A 22,816-nucleotide genomic window follows, 5' to 3' on the forward strand; every position below is an offset into this window, starting at 1 on the left:
AGAAACAACAAATCATCACGATTAATTTTCCCTTCCTAAAACTCTTCATCCAGTCAGCTGTGCCTGTGATGGCTACTGTCCAACGAGGGCTAGCCGTGCCAGAAGAACAGCTTAGCTTACGTTACCCACAAACCTCTCCCCTCTCTGTCCTGTCAGACCACTCTTATAAATGACACGCTGTGTTGCAGTAGGATGGTGAGACTGAGGGATCGTGTCCTAAAATAGCACTCTATAGAAACACAGATGTGTCATTTAGAAAAGTGGTCTGGATAGGGCATGGCCTGTGGCAAATTGGGACACACCCTAGGAATAATCCCATTCCCCGGTTCAGGCCGTTCTCATTTTAAATTAACAGCCCAGTTCTGATCACCACCACCTCTGAGCCCCCGGCCCGCGTCCCAAACGGGATCCTATTCCCTATGTAGTGCACTACTTTTGACCAGGGCCCTATAGGGAATAAGGTGGCATTTGGAATTCAGCCTCCCTAGTCCTCTCATTAAAAAGCACAGGGACTTAGAGGGATGTCCAGCTGCTGATGCAGCAATTAGGGATTTCACTTCCAACCCAATGGCCCAGTATGTCTCAAACGGCAGCCACTCCCCCTAAATCATGTTTGACAAGAGCCCCCCCCCCCCCCAATAGGGCAAGTAGTAGGGAATAGGAAGCCATTTGGGACAGCTTGGTGCTAGCTGGGACTGGAGCAGGGTCCTCTCTCCCTCCCTCCCGCCACTATCAGAGCTAGCTGGGACTGGAGCAGGGTCCTCTCTCTCTCCCTCCCTCCCTCTCTCCACTATCAGAGCTAGCTGGGACTGGAGCAGGGTCCTCTCTCCCTCCCTCCCGCCACTATCAGAGCTAGCTGGGACTGGAGCAGGGTCCTCTCTCTCTCCCTCCCTCCCTCCCTCTCTCCCTCCACTATCAGAGCTAGCTGGGACTGGAGCAGGGTCCTCTCTCTCTCTCCCTCCCTCCCTCTCTCCACTATCAGAGCTAGCTGGGACTGGAGCAGGGTCCTCTCTCTCTCCCTCCCTCCCTCCCTCCCTCTCTCCCTCCACTATCAGAGCTAGCTGGGACTGGAGCAGGGTCCTCTCTCTCTCTCCCTCCCTCCCTCTCTCCACTATCAGAGCTAGCTGGGACTGGAGCAGGGTCCTCTCTCTCTCCCTCCCTCCCTCCCTCTCTCCCTCCACTATCAGAGCTAGCTGGGACTGGAGCAGGGTCCTCTCTCTCTCTCCCTCCCTCCCTCTCTCCACTATCAGAGCTAGCTGGGACTGGAGCAGGGTCCTCTCTCTCTCCCTCCCTCCCTCCCTCTCTCCCTCCACTATCAGAGCTAGCTGGGACTGGAGCAGGGTCCTCTCTCCCTCCCTCCCTCCCTCCCTCCCTCCCTCCCTCCACTATCAGAGCTAGCTGGGACTGGAGCAGGGTCCTCTCTCCCTCCCTCCCTCCCTCTCTCCCTCCACTATCAGAGCTAGCTGGGACTGAAGCAGGGTCCTCTCTCAGGGTACTGCCTCATAATGACACTGTGGAACGGAGCTGCACGCCATTACAAACTAACCTCTTTCTGTTTCCTTCTATCCATCCTCTCATCCATCTCGTTCTGTTTCCTTTTCTCTCTCTCTCTCTCTTCCTCCCTCCCTCCCTTTCTCTCCCTCCCTCCCTCCACTATCAGAGCTAGCTGATATCAACAGAACAGACACTAGTTAGTGTTGTCATAATAAAAGGGTTGTACTGTTCTCTCCTCGCGGATAGATTCCGGGCAAGCTCTCCTCTCCGTCCCAAATGGGACCCTAATCCCCTTTGTAGTGCACTAACATCGTTTTGAGTCCATAGATAATAGGGAACCATGTGGGACTCAGCGTTCCTCTCCGGCCACTCCACCTGTAGGGGCTGGCTGGTCGCCACGGCAGCCGTCGCCGCGGACGCTGCTTGGATGGAGTTGTAATTAAGGAAACGGATTGGTAGCGGATCAGCCACTGACGAGTGGAAATTGCAGAGGGAGGAGAAGAAAGCGAGAGAAATGGAGACCGGGGGAGGGAGGGAGGGAGGGAGGGAGGGAGGGAGGGAGGGAGGGAGGGAGGGAGGGAGGCTGAGGAAGTTCAGAAAGTCACCAACATCGGTCTGTGCTTCCATTCAAGACGAGAGTTTTGGTTGAAAATGAGGACCTACGATACTGGCTGATTGGTAGACAGGAGTGAAGCAGTATCAGTCTACAGGTCAGTCTACAGGTTGGTCTACATGTCTATACAGTCAAAAGGAGGTGATTTGTAGACAGGAGTGAAGCAGCATCAGTCTACAGGTCAGTCTACAGGTCTATACAGTCAACAGGAGGTGATTTGTAGACAGGAGTGAAGCAGCATCAGTCTAAGGTCAGTCTACAGGTCAGTCTACAGGTCAGTCTACAGGTCTATACAGTCAACAGGAGGTGATTTGTAGACAGGACTGAAGCAGCATCAGTCTGCAGGTCAGTCTACAGGTCAGTCTACAGAATCAGTCTACAGGTCAGTCTACAGGAGGTGATTTGTAGACAGGAGTGAAGCAGCATCAGTCTACAGGTCAGTTTACAGGTCTATACAGTCAACAGGAGGTGATTTGTAGACCGGCGTGAAGCAGCACTAGTCTACAGGTCAGTCTACAGGTCTATACAGTCAACAGGAGGTGATTTGTAGACTGGTGTGAAGCAGTATCAGTCTACAGGTCAGTCTACAGGTCAGTCTACAGGTCTATACAGGAGACGTGTTATTTCATCAGCCTGTTAGATGGAAGCTGCATCCCAAATTGCCTTAGACCAGGACCCATAGGGAGACCCATAGGGAGACCCATAGGGAGACCCATTGTGAGACCCATAGGGAGGCCCATAGGGAGACCCATAGGGAGGCCCATAGGGAGGACCATAGGGAGGCCCATAGGGAGGCCCATAGGGAGACCCATAGGGAGGCCCATAGGGAGGCCCATAGGGAGGCCCATAGGGAGGCCCATAGGGAGACCCATAGTGAGGCCCATAGGGAGACCCATAGGGAGGCCCATAGGGAGACCCATAGGGAGGCCCATAGGGAGGCCCATAGGAAAACCCATAGGGAGGCCCATAGGGAGATCCATAGGGAGACCCATTGTGAGACCCATAGGGAGGCCCATAGGGAGACCCATAGGGAGGCCCATAGGGAGGCCCATAGGGAGGCCCATAGGGAGGCCCATAGGGAGACCCATAGGGAGGCCCATAGGGAGGCCCATAGGGCTCTGGTCAAAAGTAATGCTCTACGTAGGGAATAGACAGAATCATCAACAGAGACATCTGAAATGGGGATCTAATGAGGCCTCTGTCAGGGGAACGTACCATTTTAACATTTTAGTCAGTAATTAATTGATGACTAGATATTCAGATGGTATGGCCCTATCTAGGAGTAATTCATTGATGACTAGATATTCAGATGGAAGGCCCTATCTAGGAGTAATTAATTGATGATTAGATATTCAGATGGTATGGCCCTATCTAGGAGTAATTAATTGATGACTAGATATTCAGATGAAGTCCCTATCTAGGAGTAATTAATTGATGACTAGATATTCAGATGGTATGGCCCTATCTAGGAGTAATTCATTGATGACTAGATATTCAGATGAAGTCCCTATCTAGGAGTAATTAATTGATGACTAGATATTCAGATGGTATGGCCCTATCTAGGAGTAATTAATTGATGACTAGATATTCAGATGGTATGGCCCTATCTAGGAGTAATTAATTGATGACTAGATATTCAGATGGTATGGCCCTATCTAGGAGTAATTAATTGATGACTAGATATTCAGATGGTATGGCCCTATCTAGGAGTAATTAATTGATGACTAGATATTCAGATGGTATGGCCCTATCTAGGAGTAATTAATTGATGACTAGATATTCAGATGGTATGGCCCTATCTAGGAGTAATTAATTGATGACTAGATATTCAGATGGTATGGCCCTATCTAGGAGTAATTAATTGATGACTAGATATTCAGATGGTATGGCCCTATCTAGGAGTAATTAATTGATAACCAGATATTCAGTGAAGTCCCTATCTAGGAGTAATTAATTGATGACTAGATATTCAGATGGTACGGCCCTATCTAGGAGTAATTAATTGATGACTAGATATTCAGATGGTACGGCCCTATCTAGGAGTAATTAATTGATGACTAGATATTCAGATGGTACGGCCCTATCTAGGAGTAATTAATTGATAACCAGATATTCAGATGGTACGGCCCTATCTAGGAGTAATTAATTGATAACCAGATATTCAGATGGTATGGCCCTATCTAGGAGTAATTAATTGATGACTAGATATTCAGATGGTACGGCCCTATCTAGGAGTAATTAATTGATGACTAGATATTCAGATGGTACGGCCCTATCTAGGAGTAATTAATCGACCCCGCCCTGTGCAACTGGGTACTGGACTTCCTGACGGGCCGCCCCCAGGTGGTGAGGGTAGGCAACAACATCTCCTCCCCGCTGATCCTCAACACTGGGGCCCCACAAGGTTGCGTTCTGAGCCCTCTCCTGTACTCCCTGTTCACCCACGACTGCGTGGCCACGCACGCCTCCAACTCAATCATCAAGTTTGCGGACGACACAACAGTGGTAGGCTTGATTACCAACAACGATGAGACGGCCTACAGGGAGGAGGTGAGGGCCCTCGGAGTGTGGTGTCAGGAAAACAACCTCACACTCAACGTCAACAAAACTAAGGAGATGATTGTGGACTTCAGGAAACAGCAGAGGGAACACCCCCCTATCCACATCGATGGAACAGTAGTGGAGAGGGTAGCAAGTTTTAAGTTCCTCGGCATACACATCACAGACAAACTGAATTGGTCCACTCACACAGACAGCATCGTGAAGAAGGCGCAGCAGCGCCTCTTCAACCTCAGGAGGCTGAAGAAATTCGGCTTGTCACCAAAAGCACTCACAAACTTCTACAGATGCACAATCGAGAGCATCCTGGCGGGCTGTATCACCGCCTGGTATGGCAACTGCACCGCCCTCAACCGTAAGGCTCTCCAGAGGGTAGTGAGGTCTGCACAACGCATCACCGGGGGCAAACTACCTGCCCTCCAGGACACCTACACCACCCGATGTCACAGGAAGGCCATAAAGATCATCAAGGACATCAACCACCCGAGCCACTGCCTGTTCACCCCGCTATCATCCAGAAGGCGAGGTCAGTACAGGTGCATCAAAGCTGGGACCGAGAGACTGAAAAACAGCTTCTATCTCAAGGCCATCAGACTGTTAAACAGCCACCACTAACACTGAGTGGCTGCTGCCAACACACTGACACTGACTCAACTCCAGCCACTTTAATAATGGGAATTGATGGGAAATGATGTAAATATATCACTAGCCACTTTAAACAATGCTACCTTATATAAATGTTACTTACCCTACATTATTCATCTCATACGCATACGTATATACTGTACTCTATATCATCGACGGTATCCTTATGTAATACATGTATCACTAGCCACTTTATACTATACTATGCCACTTTGTTTACATACTCATCTCATTTGTACATACTGTACCCGATACCATCTACTGTATCTTGCCTATGCTGCTCTGTACCATCACTCATTCATATATCCTTATGTACATATTCTTTATCCCCTTACACTGTGTACAAGACAGTAGTTTTGGAATTGTTAGTTAGATTACTTGTTATTACTGCATTGTCGGAACTAGAAGCACAAGCATTTCGCTACACTCGCATTAACATCTGCTAACCATGTGTATGTGACAAATAAAATTTGATTTGATTTGATTTGATTTGATGACTAGATATTCAGATGGTACGGCCCTATCTAGGAGTAATTAATTGATGACTAGATATTCAGATGGTACGGCCCTATCTAGGAGTAATTAATTGATGACTAGATATTCAGATGGAAGGCCCTATCTAGGAGTAATTAATTGATGACTAGATATTCAGATGGAAGGCCCTATCTAGGAGTCAAATTTTTTGTCCAAAAAACCTGTTTTTGCTTAGGGTATTGTGTGTAGATTGATCAGTGGGGGGGGGGGGGGGGGGAAACGATGTAATCCATTTTAGAATGAGGCTGTAACGCAAAACAAGATGTGGGGGAAAAAAATCAAGGGGTCTGAATACTTTCTGAATGCACTGTACATATATTTGTTGTTGTTGTTGTTGTTGTTGTTGTTGTTTTCTCCGTTCCTGGCACCGTACAACGGTACTTTTCCTGGGTGGTAAAACTCCTTGTACGCTGGAATGGAGTCCAGAAAAACCAAATTATTTACTAGGTGTTGGTTCTGTGCCTTTGGAGGAGAAGAGGATAGCCTTCAGGTGTCTGAACTAGTTGTTATCTACCTGATCTGGGACAGGTGTAGGACAGGTGTGTGAACTAGTAGTTGTTCTCTACCTGATCTGGGACAGGTGCCTGAACTAGTTGTTATCTACCTGATCTGGGACAGGTGTAGGACAGGTGTGTGAACTAGTAGTTGTTCTCTACCTGATCTGGGACAGGTGCCTGAACTAGTTGTTATCTACCTGATCTGGGACAGGTGTGTGAACTAGTTGTTCCCTACCTGATCTGGGACAGGTGTCTGAACTTATCTACCTGATCTGGGACAGGTGTCTGAACTAGTTGTTATCTACCTGATCTGGGACAGGTGTCTGAACTAGTTGTTATCTACCTGATCTGGGACAGGTGTCTGAACTAGTTGTTCTCTACCTGATCTGGGACAGGTGTGTGAACTCGAGGCCCACAGCGTTGGTGTGTCCGTCTGTCATCTGCAGCCTCAGCATCCTGGGGGCTCCCTGAGACTCCTCGTTGTCCTTGGGAGCCGACACGTTCCTCACCTTCTGAACCTGCAGCACACACGGACCCTCCAACTGAGGGAGGAAAAGATGAAAGACAGCGGCCGTGTTAATTAGGGCACACTGTAGCAAAAACCGTTTTTTACAGCCAGAGAGTGAGTTAGGGGTCCGTATTCATTAGGCACCAAACGGATCAAAACAGACAAAGCGAGAGGGGAGTTGAACTTGTCCAATAAGAAATTAAAATTGTAGTTTTTACGTTGCAAAAAAAACATTTTTTTCCGCTCCGGTGTGTCCTAATGGCAGGGTTTGTTGCAGTAAAGACATCAGCCTTGTAACCCACGAACTGGCAAACAACCTCACCAGATGGTTCCAGCTTCAATAACTGCTCCTCTGGGATGAATAAAGTTTATTGAATTGAGCTACCCTCGCCGTCTCCTCGCTCAAATGGACCTTACTGCTTTTACAGATGAAGTCGGGATGTTTACATCCACTTAGGGTGGAGTCATTAAAACTAGTTTACATACACTTAGGTTGGAGTCATCAAAATTCGTTTTTCAACCACTCCACACATTTCTTGTTAACAAACTATAGTTTTGGCAAGTCGGTTAGGACATCTACTTTGTGCATGGCACAAGTCATTTTTCCAACAATTGTTTACAGACAGATTATTTCACTTATAATTCACTGTATCACAATTCCAGTCGGTCAGAAGTTTACATACTCTAAGTTGACTGTGCCTTTAAACAGCTTGGAAAATTCCAGAAAATGATGTCATGGCTTTAGAAGCTTCTGATAGGCTAATTGACATAATTTGAGTCAATTGGAGGTGTACCTGTGGATGTATTTCAAGGGATACCTTCAAACCCAGTGCCTCTTTGCTTGACATCATGGGAACATCTAAAGAAATCAAAAAAAAAATTGTAGACCTCCACAAGTCTGGTTCATCCTTGGGAGCAATTTCCAAACGCCTAAAGATACCACGTTAATCTGTACAAACAATAGTACGCAAGAATAAACACCATGGGACCACGCAGCCATCATACTGCTCAGGAAGGAGACACGTTCTGTCTCCTAGAGATGAACGTACTTTGGTGCGAAAAGTGCAAATCAATCCCAGAACAACAGCAAAGGACCTTGTGAAGATGCTGGAGGAAACAGGTACAAAAGTATCTATATCCACAGTAAAACAAGTCCTATATCGACATAACCTGAAAGACAGCTCAGCAAGGAAGAAGCCACTGCTCCAAAACCGACATAAAAAAGCCAGACTACGGTTTGCAACTGCACATGGGGACAAAGATCGTACTTTTTGGAGAAATGTCCTCTGGTCTGATGAAGCAAAAATAGAACGGTTTTCCATAATGACCATCGTTATGTTTGGAGGAAAAAGGGGGAGGCTTGCAAGCCGAAGACACCATCCCAACTATGAAGCACGGGAGGTGGCAGCAACATGTTGTGGGGTTGCTTTGCTGCAGGAGGGACTGGTGCACTTCACAAAATAGATGGCATCTTGAGGCAAGAAAATTATGTGGATATATTGAAGCAACATCTCAAGACATCAGTCAGGAAGTTAAAGCTTGGTCGTAAATGGGTCTTCCAAATGGACAATGACCCCAAGCATACTTACAAAGTTGTGGCAAAATGGCTTAAGGACAACAAAGTCAAGGTATTGGAGTGGCCATCACAAAGCCCTGACCTCAAACCTATCGAACATTTGTGGGCAGAACTGAAAATGTGTGTGCGAGCAAGGAGGCCTACAAACCTGACTCAGTTACACCAGCTCTGTCAGGAGGAATGGGCCAAAATTCACCCAACTTATTGTGGGAAGCTTGTGGAAGGCTACCCAAAACGTATCACCCAAGTTAAACAATGTAAAAGCAATGCTACCAAATACTAATTGAGTGTATGTAAACTTCTGACCCACTGGGAATGTGATGGAAAAAATAAAAGCTGAAATGAATCATTCTCTCTACTATTATTCTGACATTTCACATTCCTAATTAAAATAAAGTGGTGATCCTAACTGACCTAAGACAGGGAATTTTTACTAGGATTAAATGTCAGGAATTGTGAAAAACTGAGTTTAAATGTATTTGGCTAAGGTGTATGTAAACTTCTGACTTCAACTGTAAGTACCTGACCTTTCTTAATGTGTTTAATTACCTGACCTTCCTTAATGCTTAAGTACCTGACTTTCCTTAATGAACCAGACCTTCCTTAATGCTTAAGTACCCGACCTTCCTTAATGAACCAGACCTTCCTGAATGCTTAAGTACCTGACTTTCCTTAATGAACCAGACCTTCCTTAATGCTTAAGTACCTGACTTTCCTTAATGAACCAGACCTTCCTGAATGCTTAAGTACCTAACTTTCCTTAATGAACCAGATCTTCCTTAATGCTTAAGTACCGGACTTTCCTTAATGAACCAGATCTTCCTTAATGCTTAAGTACCTAACTTTCCTTAATGAACCAGATCTTCCTTAATGCTTAAGTACCGGACTTTCCTTAATGAACCAGACCTTCCTGAATGCTTAAGTACCTGACTTTCCTTAATGAACCAGACCTTCCTGAATGCTTAAGTACCTGACCTTCCTTAATGAACCAGACCTTCCTGAATGCTTAAGTACCCGACCTTCCTTAATGAACCAGATCTTCCTGAATGCTGATGTACCTGACCTTCCTTAACACTTATGTACCAGACCTTCCTGAATGCTTAAGTACCCGACCTTCCTTAATGAACCAGACCTTCCTGAATGCTTAAGTACCTGACTTTCCTTAATGTACCCGACCTTCCTTAACGCTGATGTACCGTTAAACAGAGTGTGTTTGTTCTTCAGGTCCATGCTGTAAACAGAGAAGTGGCAACTAAAGAGCCATAAAGAAATAACACTACTCAGATGGTTCTTTTCACAGCTCTGGTTCTGATTCCCTCGTTTACATTCAACTGAGGTTTACACGTCCCAATTAAAATAGTTTCTGAGCTCCAAGAGCTGGCATTCTACGGCATATTCAATCACCTCTTTGTAAATGCAGTACATATTAATTGCAGTCTAGTGATAACCAACTCTGGGAAAAGAGCCAAGCAAAGATAATAATAACTTAATGCAGACAGACTGAGAAATTCTGAATCACCAGCATTGATGGCGCTTCCCCTGTTAGACGAATGCAGAGTGGGAGTTGTACTTACCTGAAAGGAGTGCAATATCTTATACAGAGCCTTAGGAGGACCGTGGGTTATTATCTCTCTGAGGACTGTGGGTTATTAGCTCTCTGAGCTTTAGGAGGACCATGGGTTATTAGCTCTCTGAGGGCCGTGGGTTATTAGTTCTCTGAGGACCGTGGGTTATTAGCTCTCTGAGCTTTAGGAGGACCGTGGGTTATTGCCTCTCTGAGCTTTAGGAGGACTGTGGGTTATTAGCTCTCTGAGGACCGTGGGTTATTAGTTCTCTGAGGACCGTGGGTTATTAGCTCTCTGAGCTTTAGGAGGACCGTGGGTTATTGCCTCTCTGAGCTTTAGGAGGACAGTGGGTTATTAGCTCTCTGAGGACCGTGGGTTATTAGCTCTCGAGCTTTAGGAGGACAGTGGGTTATTAGCTCTCTGAGCTTTAGGAGGACCGTGGGTTATTAACTCTCTGAGCTTTAGGAGGACCGTGGGTTATTAGCTCTCTGAGCTTTAGGAGGACCGTGGGTTATTAGCTCTATGGGCTTTAAGAGGACCATGGGTTATTAGCTCTCTGAGGACCGTGGGTTATTAGCTCTCTGAGCTTTAGGAGGACCGTGGGTTATTAACTCTCTGAGGACCGTGGGTTATTAGCTCTCTGAGCTTTAGGAGGACCGTGGGTTATTAGCTCTCTGAGGACCGTGGGTTATTAGTTCTCTGAGGACCGTGGGTTATTAGCTCTCTGAGCTTTAGGAGGACTGTGGGTTATTGCCTCTCTGAGCTTTAGGAGGACAGTGGGTTATTAGCTCTCTGAGGACCGTGGGTTATTAGCTCTCTGAGCTTTAGGAGGACCGTGGGTTATTAGCTCTCTGAGCTTTAGGAGGACCGTGGGTTATTAACTCTCTGAGCTTTAGGAGGACCGTGGGTTATTAGCTCTCTGAGCTTTAGGAGGACCGTGGGTTATTAGCTCTATGGGCTTTAAGAGGACCGTGGGTTATTAGCTCTCTGAGGACCGTGGGTTACTAGCTCTCTGAGCTTTAGGAGGACCGTGGGTTATTAGCTCTCTGGGCTTTAGGAGGGCCGTGGGTTATTAGCTCTCTGGGCTTTAGGAGGACCGTGGGTTATTAGCTCTCTGAGCTTTAGGAGGACCGTGGGTTATTAGCTCTCTGAGCTTTAGGAGGACCGTGGGTTATTAGCTCTCTGAGGACCGCAGGTTATTAGCTCTCTGAGCTTTAGGAGGACCGTGGGTTATTAGCTCTCTTTGCTTTAGAAGGACTGTGGATTATTTGCTCACATATGAATTAATTAATTAATTAATTATCTCCCTCGTCATCATCTGTGGCTTTTTCTCAGTAGAACTCAGTGCAACTCCCCACATGGCTGAAGGGAGGAATGAAGGCATTTTAAAGCTGGTGTGACAGAGACATCTAGTGGCCTTTGGAAGTAGTGCATGTTTCTGTATTTCTCAAACGTGCACAGGAAAGTGTCACCAACAGGGTATCAAACCCAGGTCAGGTGCATGTTATTTTCAAGGCTGAGATAAATAGCCCACTGAGCTAAAGCCTAGGAATTCGCTTTCTATGTTGCCATGTGTCTTCAGCATGGTTACTCACCACAGCAGTCTAGCTTGACTAACCCCCAATCCACAGACCATTAGACAATCCTGTTGGTTCTAACTTTGTTCTGTATCGAATCATTATGATAGGATCTCTGACAGTTTCTCTGATCCTTTGGCGTACACATATCTGTGCTAATACACGCACGCACGCACGCACGCACGCACACACACACACACACACACACACACACACACACACACACACACACACACACACACACACACACACACACACACACACACACACACACACACACACACACACACACACACACACACACACACACACACACACACACACACACACACACCGCCTCACCTTCTCCACCCGGCCACTGTTGATGTCCGCAGGGAGAAACTTCCTGCCAATAGGCCTCAGGTCACTCTGTAGAGATAGTCACAGAGACAGGGGGGGAGAGATAAGCAACACTTATCCCAACCAACATATTAGGCCGACAATGAGATGACCCTGTAGTAAACCTCGAGATGCATCATTGAAAAGCAATGTAGAGAAACCTGTTTTGAAAGCACTGGCAAATATTGGCCTGAATCTTGATTCTCCACACGTCTCTCAGAGTGGGCAAGAGCACACCCCTAGTCACGGACGTCAAAAACTATTGGATTGGTGTCGGTCTGATTAGTCTGATTGAGGCGGCAGGGTAGCCTAGTGGTTAGAGTGTAGAGGCGGCAGGGTAGCCTAGTGGTTAGAGTGTAGAGGCGGCAGGGTAGCCTAGTGGTTAGAGTGTAGAGGAGGCAGGGTAGCCTAGTGGTTAGAGTGTAGAGGCGGCAGGGTAGCCTAGTGGTTAGAGTGTAGCGGCGGCAGGGTAGCCTAGTGGTTAGAGTGTAGAGGAGGCAGGGTAACCTAGTGGTTAGAGTGTAGAGGCGGCAGGGTAGCCTAGTGGTTAGAGTGTAGAGGAGGCAGGGTAGCCTAGTGGTTAGAGTGTAGAGGCGGCAGGGTAGCCTAGTGGTTAGAGTGTAGAGGCGGCAGGGTAGCCTAGTGGTTAGAGTGTAGAGGCGGCAGGGTAGCCTAGTGGTTAGAGCGTAGAGGAGGCAGGTAGCCTAGTGGTTAGAGTGTGGAGGAGGCAGGTAGCCTAGTGGTTAGAGTGTAGGGGCGGCAGGGTAGCCTAGTGGTTAGAGTGTAGAGACGGCAGGGTAGCCTAGTGGTTAGAGTGTAGAGGCGGCAGGGTAGCCTAGTGGTTAGAGTGTAGGGGCGGCAGGGTAGCCTAGTGGTTAGAGTGTAGGGGCGGCAGGGTAGCCTAGTGGTTAGAGTGTAGAGGCGGCAGGGTAGCCTAGTGGTTAGAGTGTAGAGGCGGCAGGGTAGCCTAGTGGTTAGAGTGTAGGGGCGGCAGGTAGTCTAGTGGTTAGAGTGTAGAGGAGGCAGGTAGTCTAGTGGTTAGAGTGTAGAGGAAGCAGGTAGCCTAGTGGTTAGAGTGTAGAGGTGGCAGGGTAGCCTAGTGGTTAGAGTGCAGAGGCGGCAGGGTAGCCTAGTGGTTAGAGCGTAGAGGAGGCAGGTAGCCTAGTGGTTAGAGTGTGGAGGAGGCAGGTAGCCTAGTGGTTAGAGTGTAGAGGCGGCAAGGTAGCCTAGTGGTTAGAGCGTAGAGGCGGCAGGGTAGCCTAGTGGTTAGAGTGCAGAGGTGGCAGGTAGCCTAGTGGTTAGAGTGTAGAGGAGGCAGGGTAGCCTAGTGGTTAGAGTGTAGAGGTGGCAGGTAGCCTAGTGGTTAGAGTGCAGAGGTGGCAGGTAGCCTAGTGGTTAGAGTGTAGAGGAGGCAGGGTAGCCTAGTGGTTAGAGTGCAGAGGTGGCAGGTAGCCTAGTGGTTAGAGTGCAGAGGTGGCAGGTAGCCTAGTGGTTAGAGTGTAGAGGAGGCAGGGTAGCCTAGTGGTTAGAGTGTAGAGGAGGCAGGGTAGCCTAGTGGTTAGAGTGCAGAGGTGGCAGGTAGCCTAGTGGTTAGAGTGTAGAGGAGGCAGGGTAGCCTAGTGGTTAGAGCGTAGAGGCGGCAGGGTAGCCTAGTGGTTAGAGTGTAGAGGCGGCAGGGTAGCCTAGTGGTTAGAGCGTAGAGGCGGCAGGGTAGCCTAGTGGTTAGAGCGTAGCGGCGGCAGGGTAGCCTAGTGGTTAGAGCGTAGAGGCGGCAGGGTAGCCTAGTGGTTAGAGCGTAGAGGCGGCAGGGTAGCCTAGTGGTTAGAGTGTAGAGGCGGTAGGGTAGCCTAGTGGTTAGAGTGTAGAGGCGGCAGGGTAGCCTAGTGGTTAGAGTGTAGAGGCTGCAGGGTAGCCTAGTGGTTAGAGTGTAGAGGCGGCAGGGTAGCCTAGTGGTTAGAGTGTAGAGGCGGCAGGGTAGCCTAGTGGTTAGAGCGTTGAACTAGTAACCGGAAGGTTGCGCGTTCAAACCCCCGAGGCTGACAAGGTACAAATCTGTCGTTCTGCCCCTGAACAGGCAGTTAATCCACTGTTCCTAGGCCGTCATTGAAAATAAGAATTTGTTCTTAACTGACTTGCCTAGTTAAATAAAGTAATGTACAATTAATGGGTATAGACAGCCAGTCGTGTGCAAATGTTCCTTACAAGCCAGAATGTTTAATACAATGACATTTTAACTTACTCTCCCCGTTTGTCTCTTCCCCTGCTCTAAATTTGAGACTAAATATCCACAGGAAGGTCTTGTTTACCCGACATCGTAGAGAGTCGGTGGGTATGTGGTTTGGTACTGAGGTAAAGTGAGTTTTATATTGGAAATTTGGATTCCAATCTTCAAACAAAAAAAAAAAGATTCAGAATATACCATTTTCATTGTCACAGCATACTTGGTTCAATAGCTGTTGATAGAATATACCATTTTCATTGTCACGGCATACTTGATTCAATAGCTGTTGATAGAATATACCATTTTCATTGTCACAGCATACTTGGTTCAATAGCTGTTGATAGAACATACCATTTTCATTGTCACAGCATACTTGGTTCAATAGCTGTTGATAGAATATACCATTTTCATTGTCACAGCATACTTGGTTCAATAGCGGTTGACAGAATATGCCATTTTCATTGTCACAGCATACTTGGTTCAATAGCTGTTGACAGAATATACCATTTTCATTGTCAAGGCATACTTGATTCAATAGCTGTCGACAGAATATACCATTTTCATTGTCACAGCATACTTGGTTCAATAGCTGTTGACAGAATATACCATTTTCATTGTCACAGCATACTTGGTTCAATAGCTGTTGACAGAATATACCATTTTCATTGTCACGGCATACTTGGTTCAATAGCTGTTGACAGAATATACCATTTTCATTGTCACAGCATACTTGGTTCAATAGCTGTTGACAGAATATACCATTTTCATTGTCACAGCATACTTGGTTCAATAGCTGTTGATAGAATATACCATTTTCATTGTCACAGCATACTTGGTTCAATAGCTGTTGACAGAATATACCATTTTCATTGTCACAGCATACTTGGTTCAATAGCTGTTGACAGAATATACCATTTTCATTGTCACGGCATGCTTGGTTCAATAGCTGTTGACGAGAGATTCTGGGCTTTGAACACCCTAAAAAAGTCACTTAAACCAATACTTTCCTGTGGAGATTTTGTCTCAAATTTAGAGCAGCGGAAGGACAAACCAACCGGTAGAGTCAAACTTTACATGTCATTTTAATCAACATTCTGGCTTGTAAAGGAACATTAACACCATTGTGCTCACACATGGCCCAGAGGCTGTCTATACCAATTAAGTGTGTACTACACCCTGATTATTCAGACTAGATTGTCGTAAAGCATTGGCTGGAGGGACAGGGGGAAGTGTACAAGTACAAACAATGGTGGAGAATTGGAACGCAGCCACATTAGTGTGACTTTCATTTATCTGACATACCGGCAAAACATTCAATAACGAATATTCAAAGCAATGTAGAGGAATCTGTTTTACACAAACCTGTTTTTGTAAAAAGCTTGATTGATTTTTTAAAAATCACGTCTCTTTTCTACTCAAACCCCTGGGGTCAGTTAAATGTACATCTACACAGGTGAAAGGTGAATTTTTATTATTTTGTTGTTGGTATACTAGAAGAGAGATGTGAGAATACTAGCTACTTACATTGAGTGCAATGCGAATAAGGTAATTAGCTGAGGGGTTCTCCGAAGTGCCTTTCAACTCCTCTATTCCTTCGTCTGTAAGGTACCTGTGTAGGAGGTCAACCAAAAGAAAGGGCTCACATATCAATGGCGTAACCAATGCACTGTGGTTATTAAACAACAACACTCCAGCTAGCCACAGTGAACAAACACATTGAAAATCAAAAGCTAGCCAGCCAACTCGCATATCACTCGAAATAACATAGCTAACAACTGACTAGCAGATCAACTTTGAAGATATATTAATAGCTAGCTACAGTAATGTAGAGCTAGCTAGCTACAGTACAGTAATGTATTGCTAGCTAGCTACAGTACAGTAATGTATTGCTAGCTAGCTACAGTATAGTAATGTAGAGCTAGCTACAGTAATGTAGAGCTAGCTACAGTAATGTAATGTATTGCTAGCTAGCTACAGTACATTCATGTATTGCTAGCTAGCTACAGTTCAGTAATGTATTGCTAGCTAGCTACAGTACAGTAGTGTAGAGCTAGCTACAGTGCAGTAATGTAGAGCTAGCTACAGTACAGTAATGTAAAGCTAGCTACAGTAATGTAATGTATTGCTAGCTACAGTAATCTAATGTATTGCTAGCTAGCTACAGTAATGTAATGTATTGCTAGCTAGCTAAAGTAATGTAATGTATTGCTAGCTAGCTACAGTACAGTAATGTAGAGCTAGCTACAGTACAGTAGTGTAGAGCTAGCTAGCTACAGTACAGTAATGTAGAGCTAGCTACAGTAATGTAATGTATTGCTAGCTAGCTACAGTAATGTAATGTATTGCTAGTTAGCTACAGTACAGTAATGTATTGCTAGCTAGCTACAGTACAGTAGTGGAGCTAGCTACAGTACAGTAGTGTAGAGCTAGCTACAGTACAGTAGTGTAGAGCTAGCTAGCTACAGTACAGTAATGTAGAGCTAGCTACAGTAATGTAATGTATTGCTAGCTAGCTACAGTAATGTAATGTATTGCTAGTTAGCTACAGTACAGTAATGTATTGCTAGCTAGCTACAGTACAGTAGTGGAGCTAGCTACAGTACAGTAGTGGAGCTAGCTACAGTACAGTAGTGTAGAGCTACAGTACAGTACAGTAGTGTAGAGTACAGTACAGTAATGTAGAGTTAGCTACAGTACAGTAGTGTAGAGCTAGCTACAGTACAGTAATGTATTGCTAGCTACAGTACAGTAGTGTAGAGCTAGCTACAGTACAGTAGTGTAGAGCTAGCTACAGTACAGTAGTGTAGAGCTAGCTAGCTACAGTACAGTAATGTAGAGCTAGCTAGCTACAGTACATTCATGTATTGCTAGCTAGCTACAGTACAGTAATGTATTGCTAGGTAGCTACTAAGCTTCAAATGAGCATACACGGCCTTGTTAGTTAGCATATCAAAGCTAAACATGCTAAAATAATTGACAGCAATTTGCTAGACAAATTCACAACATCAACTGCCAAAATAATAATTATTAGCTACTGTTACCAGTCCGTAGGCCAGAAATTTCATATATCTATCTACATTATCACAGGCATCACAGTATGTGAGATCCTAAATGAGGTGTTAACTAGAAAAGCTAAAGCTATAAAGTGAACTAAAGTGAACGTGTAATGTAGCTAGCTAGCTAGCACATTAGCCACAAGCTACCCACCAGCCTTCTTTAGTGAGGGCTAAGTTGATTTCAGCCATTTTCTTTCAAATAAAAAAAATAAAGTATCAAATGCAAATATAGTAGATGAACTATTTAATTTGTGGATTCTCCATTGTTTTTTTAAATCTTTAATAATTAATCCGATAATCAATGAAGTTTAGCCGGATATTTTTAGCGTTTTGCCGGACTAAAAACAAATGACCTCCCGTTGGAAGAGACGTCAAAGTTGAATCTGATACAAAGAGCGAAGGAAGAAAAACAGCAGCCCCGGTGGCAAAGACAGTCACTACATCTACGGTGCTTTTATCAATCCAATGATCTATCTACTACACTGTGCAATGAATGTCCTAACAATCCAATTATCTATCTACTACACTCTGTGAAATATAATAATGTTAGTTTCAATTCACCTTTATTTAACCAGGGAGGCAAGTTGAGAACAAGTTCTCATTTACAATTGCGACCTGGCCAAGATAAAGCAAAGCAGTTCGACGTATACAACAACACAGAGTTACTAATACAAACATACAAGTCAATAAGACTGGTTTTAATGTCTATGGTCACTGACTGCAAAGAGGCCTGGGGTTGAGTCCCGGGTCGGTCTGCACCCAGAATTAGCTACAACGTTCTTCTGCATAATTTAGGTCGAACACCTTGCATAGCCTAGTTTAGGAAGTCTAACAGCTAGGCCTATATAACAAAATATAATTTTAGAATTAGGGGGTAACTAAAAATCCAGTAGAATGCATGGGTAAAATCACTGGGGAAGCCAAGCCAGAAAAAAAGACACATTACAACCTGTGTGTTGTGATAATTGTGTTGTTTCCTCTACAATCTTAGTTCATATGCCTCTATAACCTGTTAGTTCATATTCCTTACCTCTATAACCTGTTAGTTCATATGCCTCTATAACCTGTTAGTTCATATGCCTCTATAACCTGTTAGTTCATATGCCTCTATAACCTGTTGGTTCATATGCCTCTATAACCTGTTAGTTAATATGCCGCTATAACCTGTTGGTTCATATGCCTTACCTCTATAACCTGTTAGTTCACATGCCTCTATAACCTGTTAGTTCATATGCCTTACCTCTATAACCTGTTAGTTCATATACCTCTATAACCTGTTAGTTCATATGCCTCTATAACCTGTTAGTTCATATGCCTCTATAACCTGTTAGTTCATATACCTCTATAACCTGTTAGTTCATATGCCTCTATAACCTGTTAGTTCATATGCCTCTATAGCCTGTTAGTTCATATGCCTCTATAACCTGTTAGTTCATATGCCTCTATAACCTGTTAGTTCATATACCTCTATAACCTGTTAGTTCATATGCCTCTATAACCTGTTAGTTCATATGCCTTGCCTCTATAACCTGTTAGTTCATATGCCTCTATAACCTGTTAGTTCATATGCCTTGCCTCTATAACCTGTTAGTTCATATGCCTCTATAACCTGTTAGTTCATATGCCTCTATAACCTGTTAGTTCATATGCCTCTATATCCTGTTAGATCATATGCCTCTATAACCTGTTAGTTCATATGCCTCTATAACCTGTTAGTTCATATGCCTTGCCTTTATAACCTGTTAGTTCATATGTCTTACCTCTATAACCTGTTAGTTCATATACCTCTATAACCTGTTAGATCATATGCCTCTATAACCTGTTAGTTCATATGCCTCTATAACCTGTTAGTTCATATGCCTCTATAACCTGTTAGTTCGTATGCCTCTATAACCTGTTAGTTCGTATGCCTCTATAACCTGTTAGTTCATATGCCTTGCCTCTATAACCTGTTAGTTCATATGTCTTACCTCTATAACCTGTTAGTTCATATACCTCTATAACCTGTTAGTTCATATGCCTTGCCTCTATAACCTGTTAGTTCATATGTCTTACCTCTATAACCTGTTAGTTCATATACCTCTATAACCTGTTAGTTCATATGCCTTACCTCTATAACCTGTTAGATCATATGCCTCTATAACCTTTTAATGACAATTCAGGCATTCCAGAATGTCATTTTACTCTTTACTTTGCATATAAAATGAAAGAGAGAGAGAAAAGGTTCATGTTAATATAAATATCTATATTTGTATTCATTAGTAATAATTGACTTTGAACATGTTTTTCTATAATAACACCAGTACCGGTAACACCAGTGACAAATCTTCAGAGAATATAGAATATCTAAAATGGAGGCCAACAGTAGCTCAAACAGCACTTCTTAAGTTGTAAATGAATGAAAATCACGTGATTGGATCAATTATTTTAATCAAATTTCCTTTTCACTTTTTACTATAAACTGTGTAACACCAGAGACACATCTTAAAGCTTCGCATGAAATTACCAAATTAGTAGTCAAATTGCTTAACATGTGACGAAAAGTGTAGACTCACAATGTGCTTTTCAAAACAGATATATAAAAAATAATAATAATTAAAATAAAATAAAAATAATATAAAAAATAATCATAATAAAAATAATAATAATTTTAAAAAAAAAATGCAATATACTGTCTTACAAATATGTTTTATGAACAATAAAACACTTATATTAAAAGTAAAACATATATTGTGTCATTATTTAATATTTCTAGGCATTTTCTCCTGGTAGTTAAGGTGGGACAGGAAAGACACCATTCTTGTATAATGACCTTCATCATCTATAGACTGAGGCTTGTGGTTAGACCTGTAACAGGTTAATAATGGACGTAACATTGCTGTCTCAGATGGGTGCTTTACCCGAGCACACGCTCCCTGCCCCGTGGCGATGCAAGGTGTCAATCACAGGGGTTCGGGGGGCAGCCGGTGAGCCCGACAGCCTCCTCGACTCAATCCGTGCATTAGGCTACATTCACACACTAATAATGCTAGGCATATGGAAGAGTAGGAAGTGTAGGGCGTGAATGAAGTGTAGGAAGTGTAGGAAGTGTAGGGAAGTGTAGGAAGTGTATGGAAGTGTAGGAAGTGTAGGAAGTGTAGGGAAGTGTAGGAAGTGTAGGAAGTGTATGGAAGTGTAGGAAGTGTAGGAAGTGTAGGGAAGTGTAGGAAGTGTATGGAAGTGTAGGAAGTGTATGGAAGTGTAGGAAGTGTATGGAAGTGAAGGAAATGTAGGAAGTGTATGGAAGTGTAGGAATTGTATGGAAGTGTAGGAAATGTAGGAAGTGTATGGAAGTGTATGGAAGTGTAGGAAGTGTATGAAGTGTAGGAAGTGTATGGAAGTGTAGGAAGTGTATGGAAGTGTAGGAAGTGTAGGAAGAGTATGGAAGTGTAGAGAAGTGTAGGAAGTGTATGGAAGTGTAGGAAATGTAGGAAGCGTAGGAAGTGTAGGAAGTGTAAGAAGTGTATGGAAGTGTAGGAAGTGTAGGGAGGGTAGGAAATGTAGGAAGCGTAGGAAGTGTAGGAAGTGTAAGAAGTGTATGGAAGTGTAGGAAGTGTAGGGAGGGTAGGAAGTCTATGGAAGTGTAGGAAGTGTATGGAAGTGTAGGAAGTGTATGGAAGTGTAGGAAGTGTAGGAAGTGTAGGAAGAGTATGGAAGTGTAGAGAAGTGTAGGAAGTGTATGGAAGTGTAGGAAATGTAGGAAGCGTAGGAAGTGTAGGAAGTGTATGGAAGTGTAGGAAGTGTAGGAAGTCTATGGAAGTGAAGGAAATGTATGGAAGTGTATAGAAGTGTAGGAAGTGAAGGAAGTGAAGGAAGTGTATGGAAGTGAAGGAAATGTATGAAAGTGTATGGAAGTGTAGGAAGTGTAGGAAGTGTAGGAAGTGAAGGAAGTGTATGGAAGTGTAGGAAGTGTAGGAAGTGTATGGAAGTGTAGGAAGTGAAGAAAGTGTATGGAAGTGTAGGAAGTGTAGGAAGTGTATGTAGTGAAGGAAGTGAATGGAAGTGTATGAAGTGTAGGAAGTGTATGGAAAAGTATTGAAGTGTAGGAAGTGTAGGAAGTGTATGGAAGTGTAGGAAGTGTAGGAAGTGTATGTAGTGAAGGAAGTGTATAGAAGAGTATTGAAGTGTAGGAAGTGAAGGAAGTGTAGGAAGTAAAGGAAGTGTATGGAAGTGAAGGAAGTGTATGGAAGAGTATGGGAGTTTAGGAAGTGAAGGAAGCGTATGGAAGTGTAGGAAGTGAAGGAAGAGTATGGGAGTTTAGGAAGTGAAGGAAGAGTATGGAAGTGTAGGAAGTGAAGGAAGAGTATGGGAGTTTAGGAAGTGAAGGAAGCGTATGGAAGTGTAGGAAGTGAAGGAAGAGTATGGAAGTGTAGGAAGTGAAGGAAGAGTATGGAAGTGTAGGAAGTGAATGAAGAGTATGGAAGAGTATGGAAGTGAAGGAAGTGAAGGAAGTGAAGGAAGTGTAGGAAGTGTATGAAGTGAAGGAAGTTAATGGAAGTGTAGGAAGTGTAGGAAGTGTAGGAAGTGTATGGAAGAGTATGGAAGTGAAGAAAGTGAAGGAAGTGAAGGAAGTGTAGGAAGTGTATGAAGTGAAGGAAGTTAATGGAAGTGTAGGAAGTGTAGGAAGTGAAGGAAGCGTATGGAAGTGAAGGAAGTGAAGGAAGAGTATGGAAGTGAAGGAAGTGAAGGAAGAGTATGGAAGTTTAGGAAGTGTAGGCCTACATAAAACACCACGCTGCTACACACAGATTTGTAAATGAACCGTCCGTTTGGACATAGAGGCTAGGCCCAGCTGTGGACTCTTTATAACATGCAAGGTGTTGGCATACGCAGGGAATTGAGGATATAACATCGTGGCGCATTTGAAGGGCAGTCTGACAGAGATTATGTATGCAACTCCATGTGTTCACATTCAGCGACAGTACCAAGAGGATAAACTCCATGTGTTCACATTCAGCGACAGTACCAAGAGGATAAACTCCATGTGTTCACATTCAGCGACAGTACCAAGAGGATAAACTCCATGTGTTCACATTCAGCGACAGTACCAAGAGAGTAAACTCCATGTGTTCACATTCAGCGACCGTACCAAGAGGATAAACTCCATGTGTTCACATTCAGCGACCGTACCAAGAGGATAAACTCCATGTGTTCACATTCAGCGACAGTAGCAAGAGGATAAACTCCATGTGTTCACATTCAGCGACAGTAGCAAGAGGATAAACTCCATGTGTTCACATTCAGCGACAGTAGCAAGAGGATAAACTCCATTCGGTATCCAGGCAACACATCACATGGCCATTAGAATGTTAGTCCTAGGACTATAGCATTGCTTTGGGGATACCTGGAGTGTGTGTGTGTGTGTGTGTGTGTGTGTGTGTGTGTGTGTGTGTGTGTGTGTGTGTGTGTGTGTGTGTGTGTGTGTGTGTGTGTGTGTGTGTGTGTGTGTGTGTGTGTGTGTGTGTGAGACTTTGCCATCGTTTTTCAAACTAATAAAACCATTCGTCCTGGCAAAGGGAAGGCACCCTGTTTGAATAAATTCCATGAGAAACAG

The 22,816-nt window shown here is 44.3% G+C and overlaps 1 protein-coding gene across 3 annotated transcripts in view; it reads right to left on the reverse strand.

Moving 5' to 3' along the window:
- The window catches only part of LOC139372986 (tudor domain-containing protein 3-like), a 54,840-nt gene extending 37,206 nt beyond the window's left edge, over positions 1–17,634 (reverse strand). The window contains exons 1-4 of one of the 3 annotated variants that reach the window (XM_071112895.1): positions 17,375–17,634; positions 15,692–15,776; positions 11,911–11,976; positions 6,724–6,884 (exon numbers count right to left, since the gene is read on the reverse strand). In XM_071112895.1, coding sequence (XP_070968996.1) covers positions 6,724–6,884; positions 11,911–11,976; positions 15,692–15,776; positions 17,375–17,412 — 350 coding nt within the window. In that variant the 5' untranslated portion in view covers positions 17,413–17,634. The remainder of the gene's footprint in view (positions 1–6,723; positions 6,885–11,910; positions 11,977–15,691; positions 15,777–17,374) is intronic. The other 2 variants (XM_071112896.1, XM_071112897.1) reach the window with 2 other exon arrangements.
- Positions 17,635–22,816: the final 5,182 nt, after the last annotated feature.

The sequence above is a fragment of the Oncorhynchus clarkii genome, chromosome 18, assembly GCF_045791955.1.
Source record: "Oncorhynchus clarkii lewisi isolate Uvic-CL-2024 chromosome 18, UVic_Ocla_1.0, whole genome shotgun sequence".
Lineage (NCBI taxonomy): Eukaryota > Metazoa > Chordata > Actinopteri > Salmoniformes > Salmonidae > Oncorhynchus > Oncorhynchus clarkii.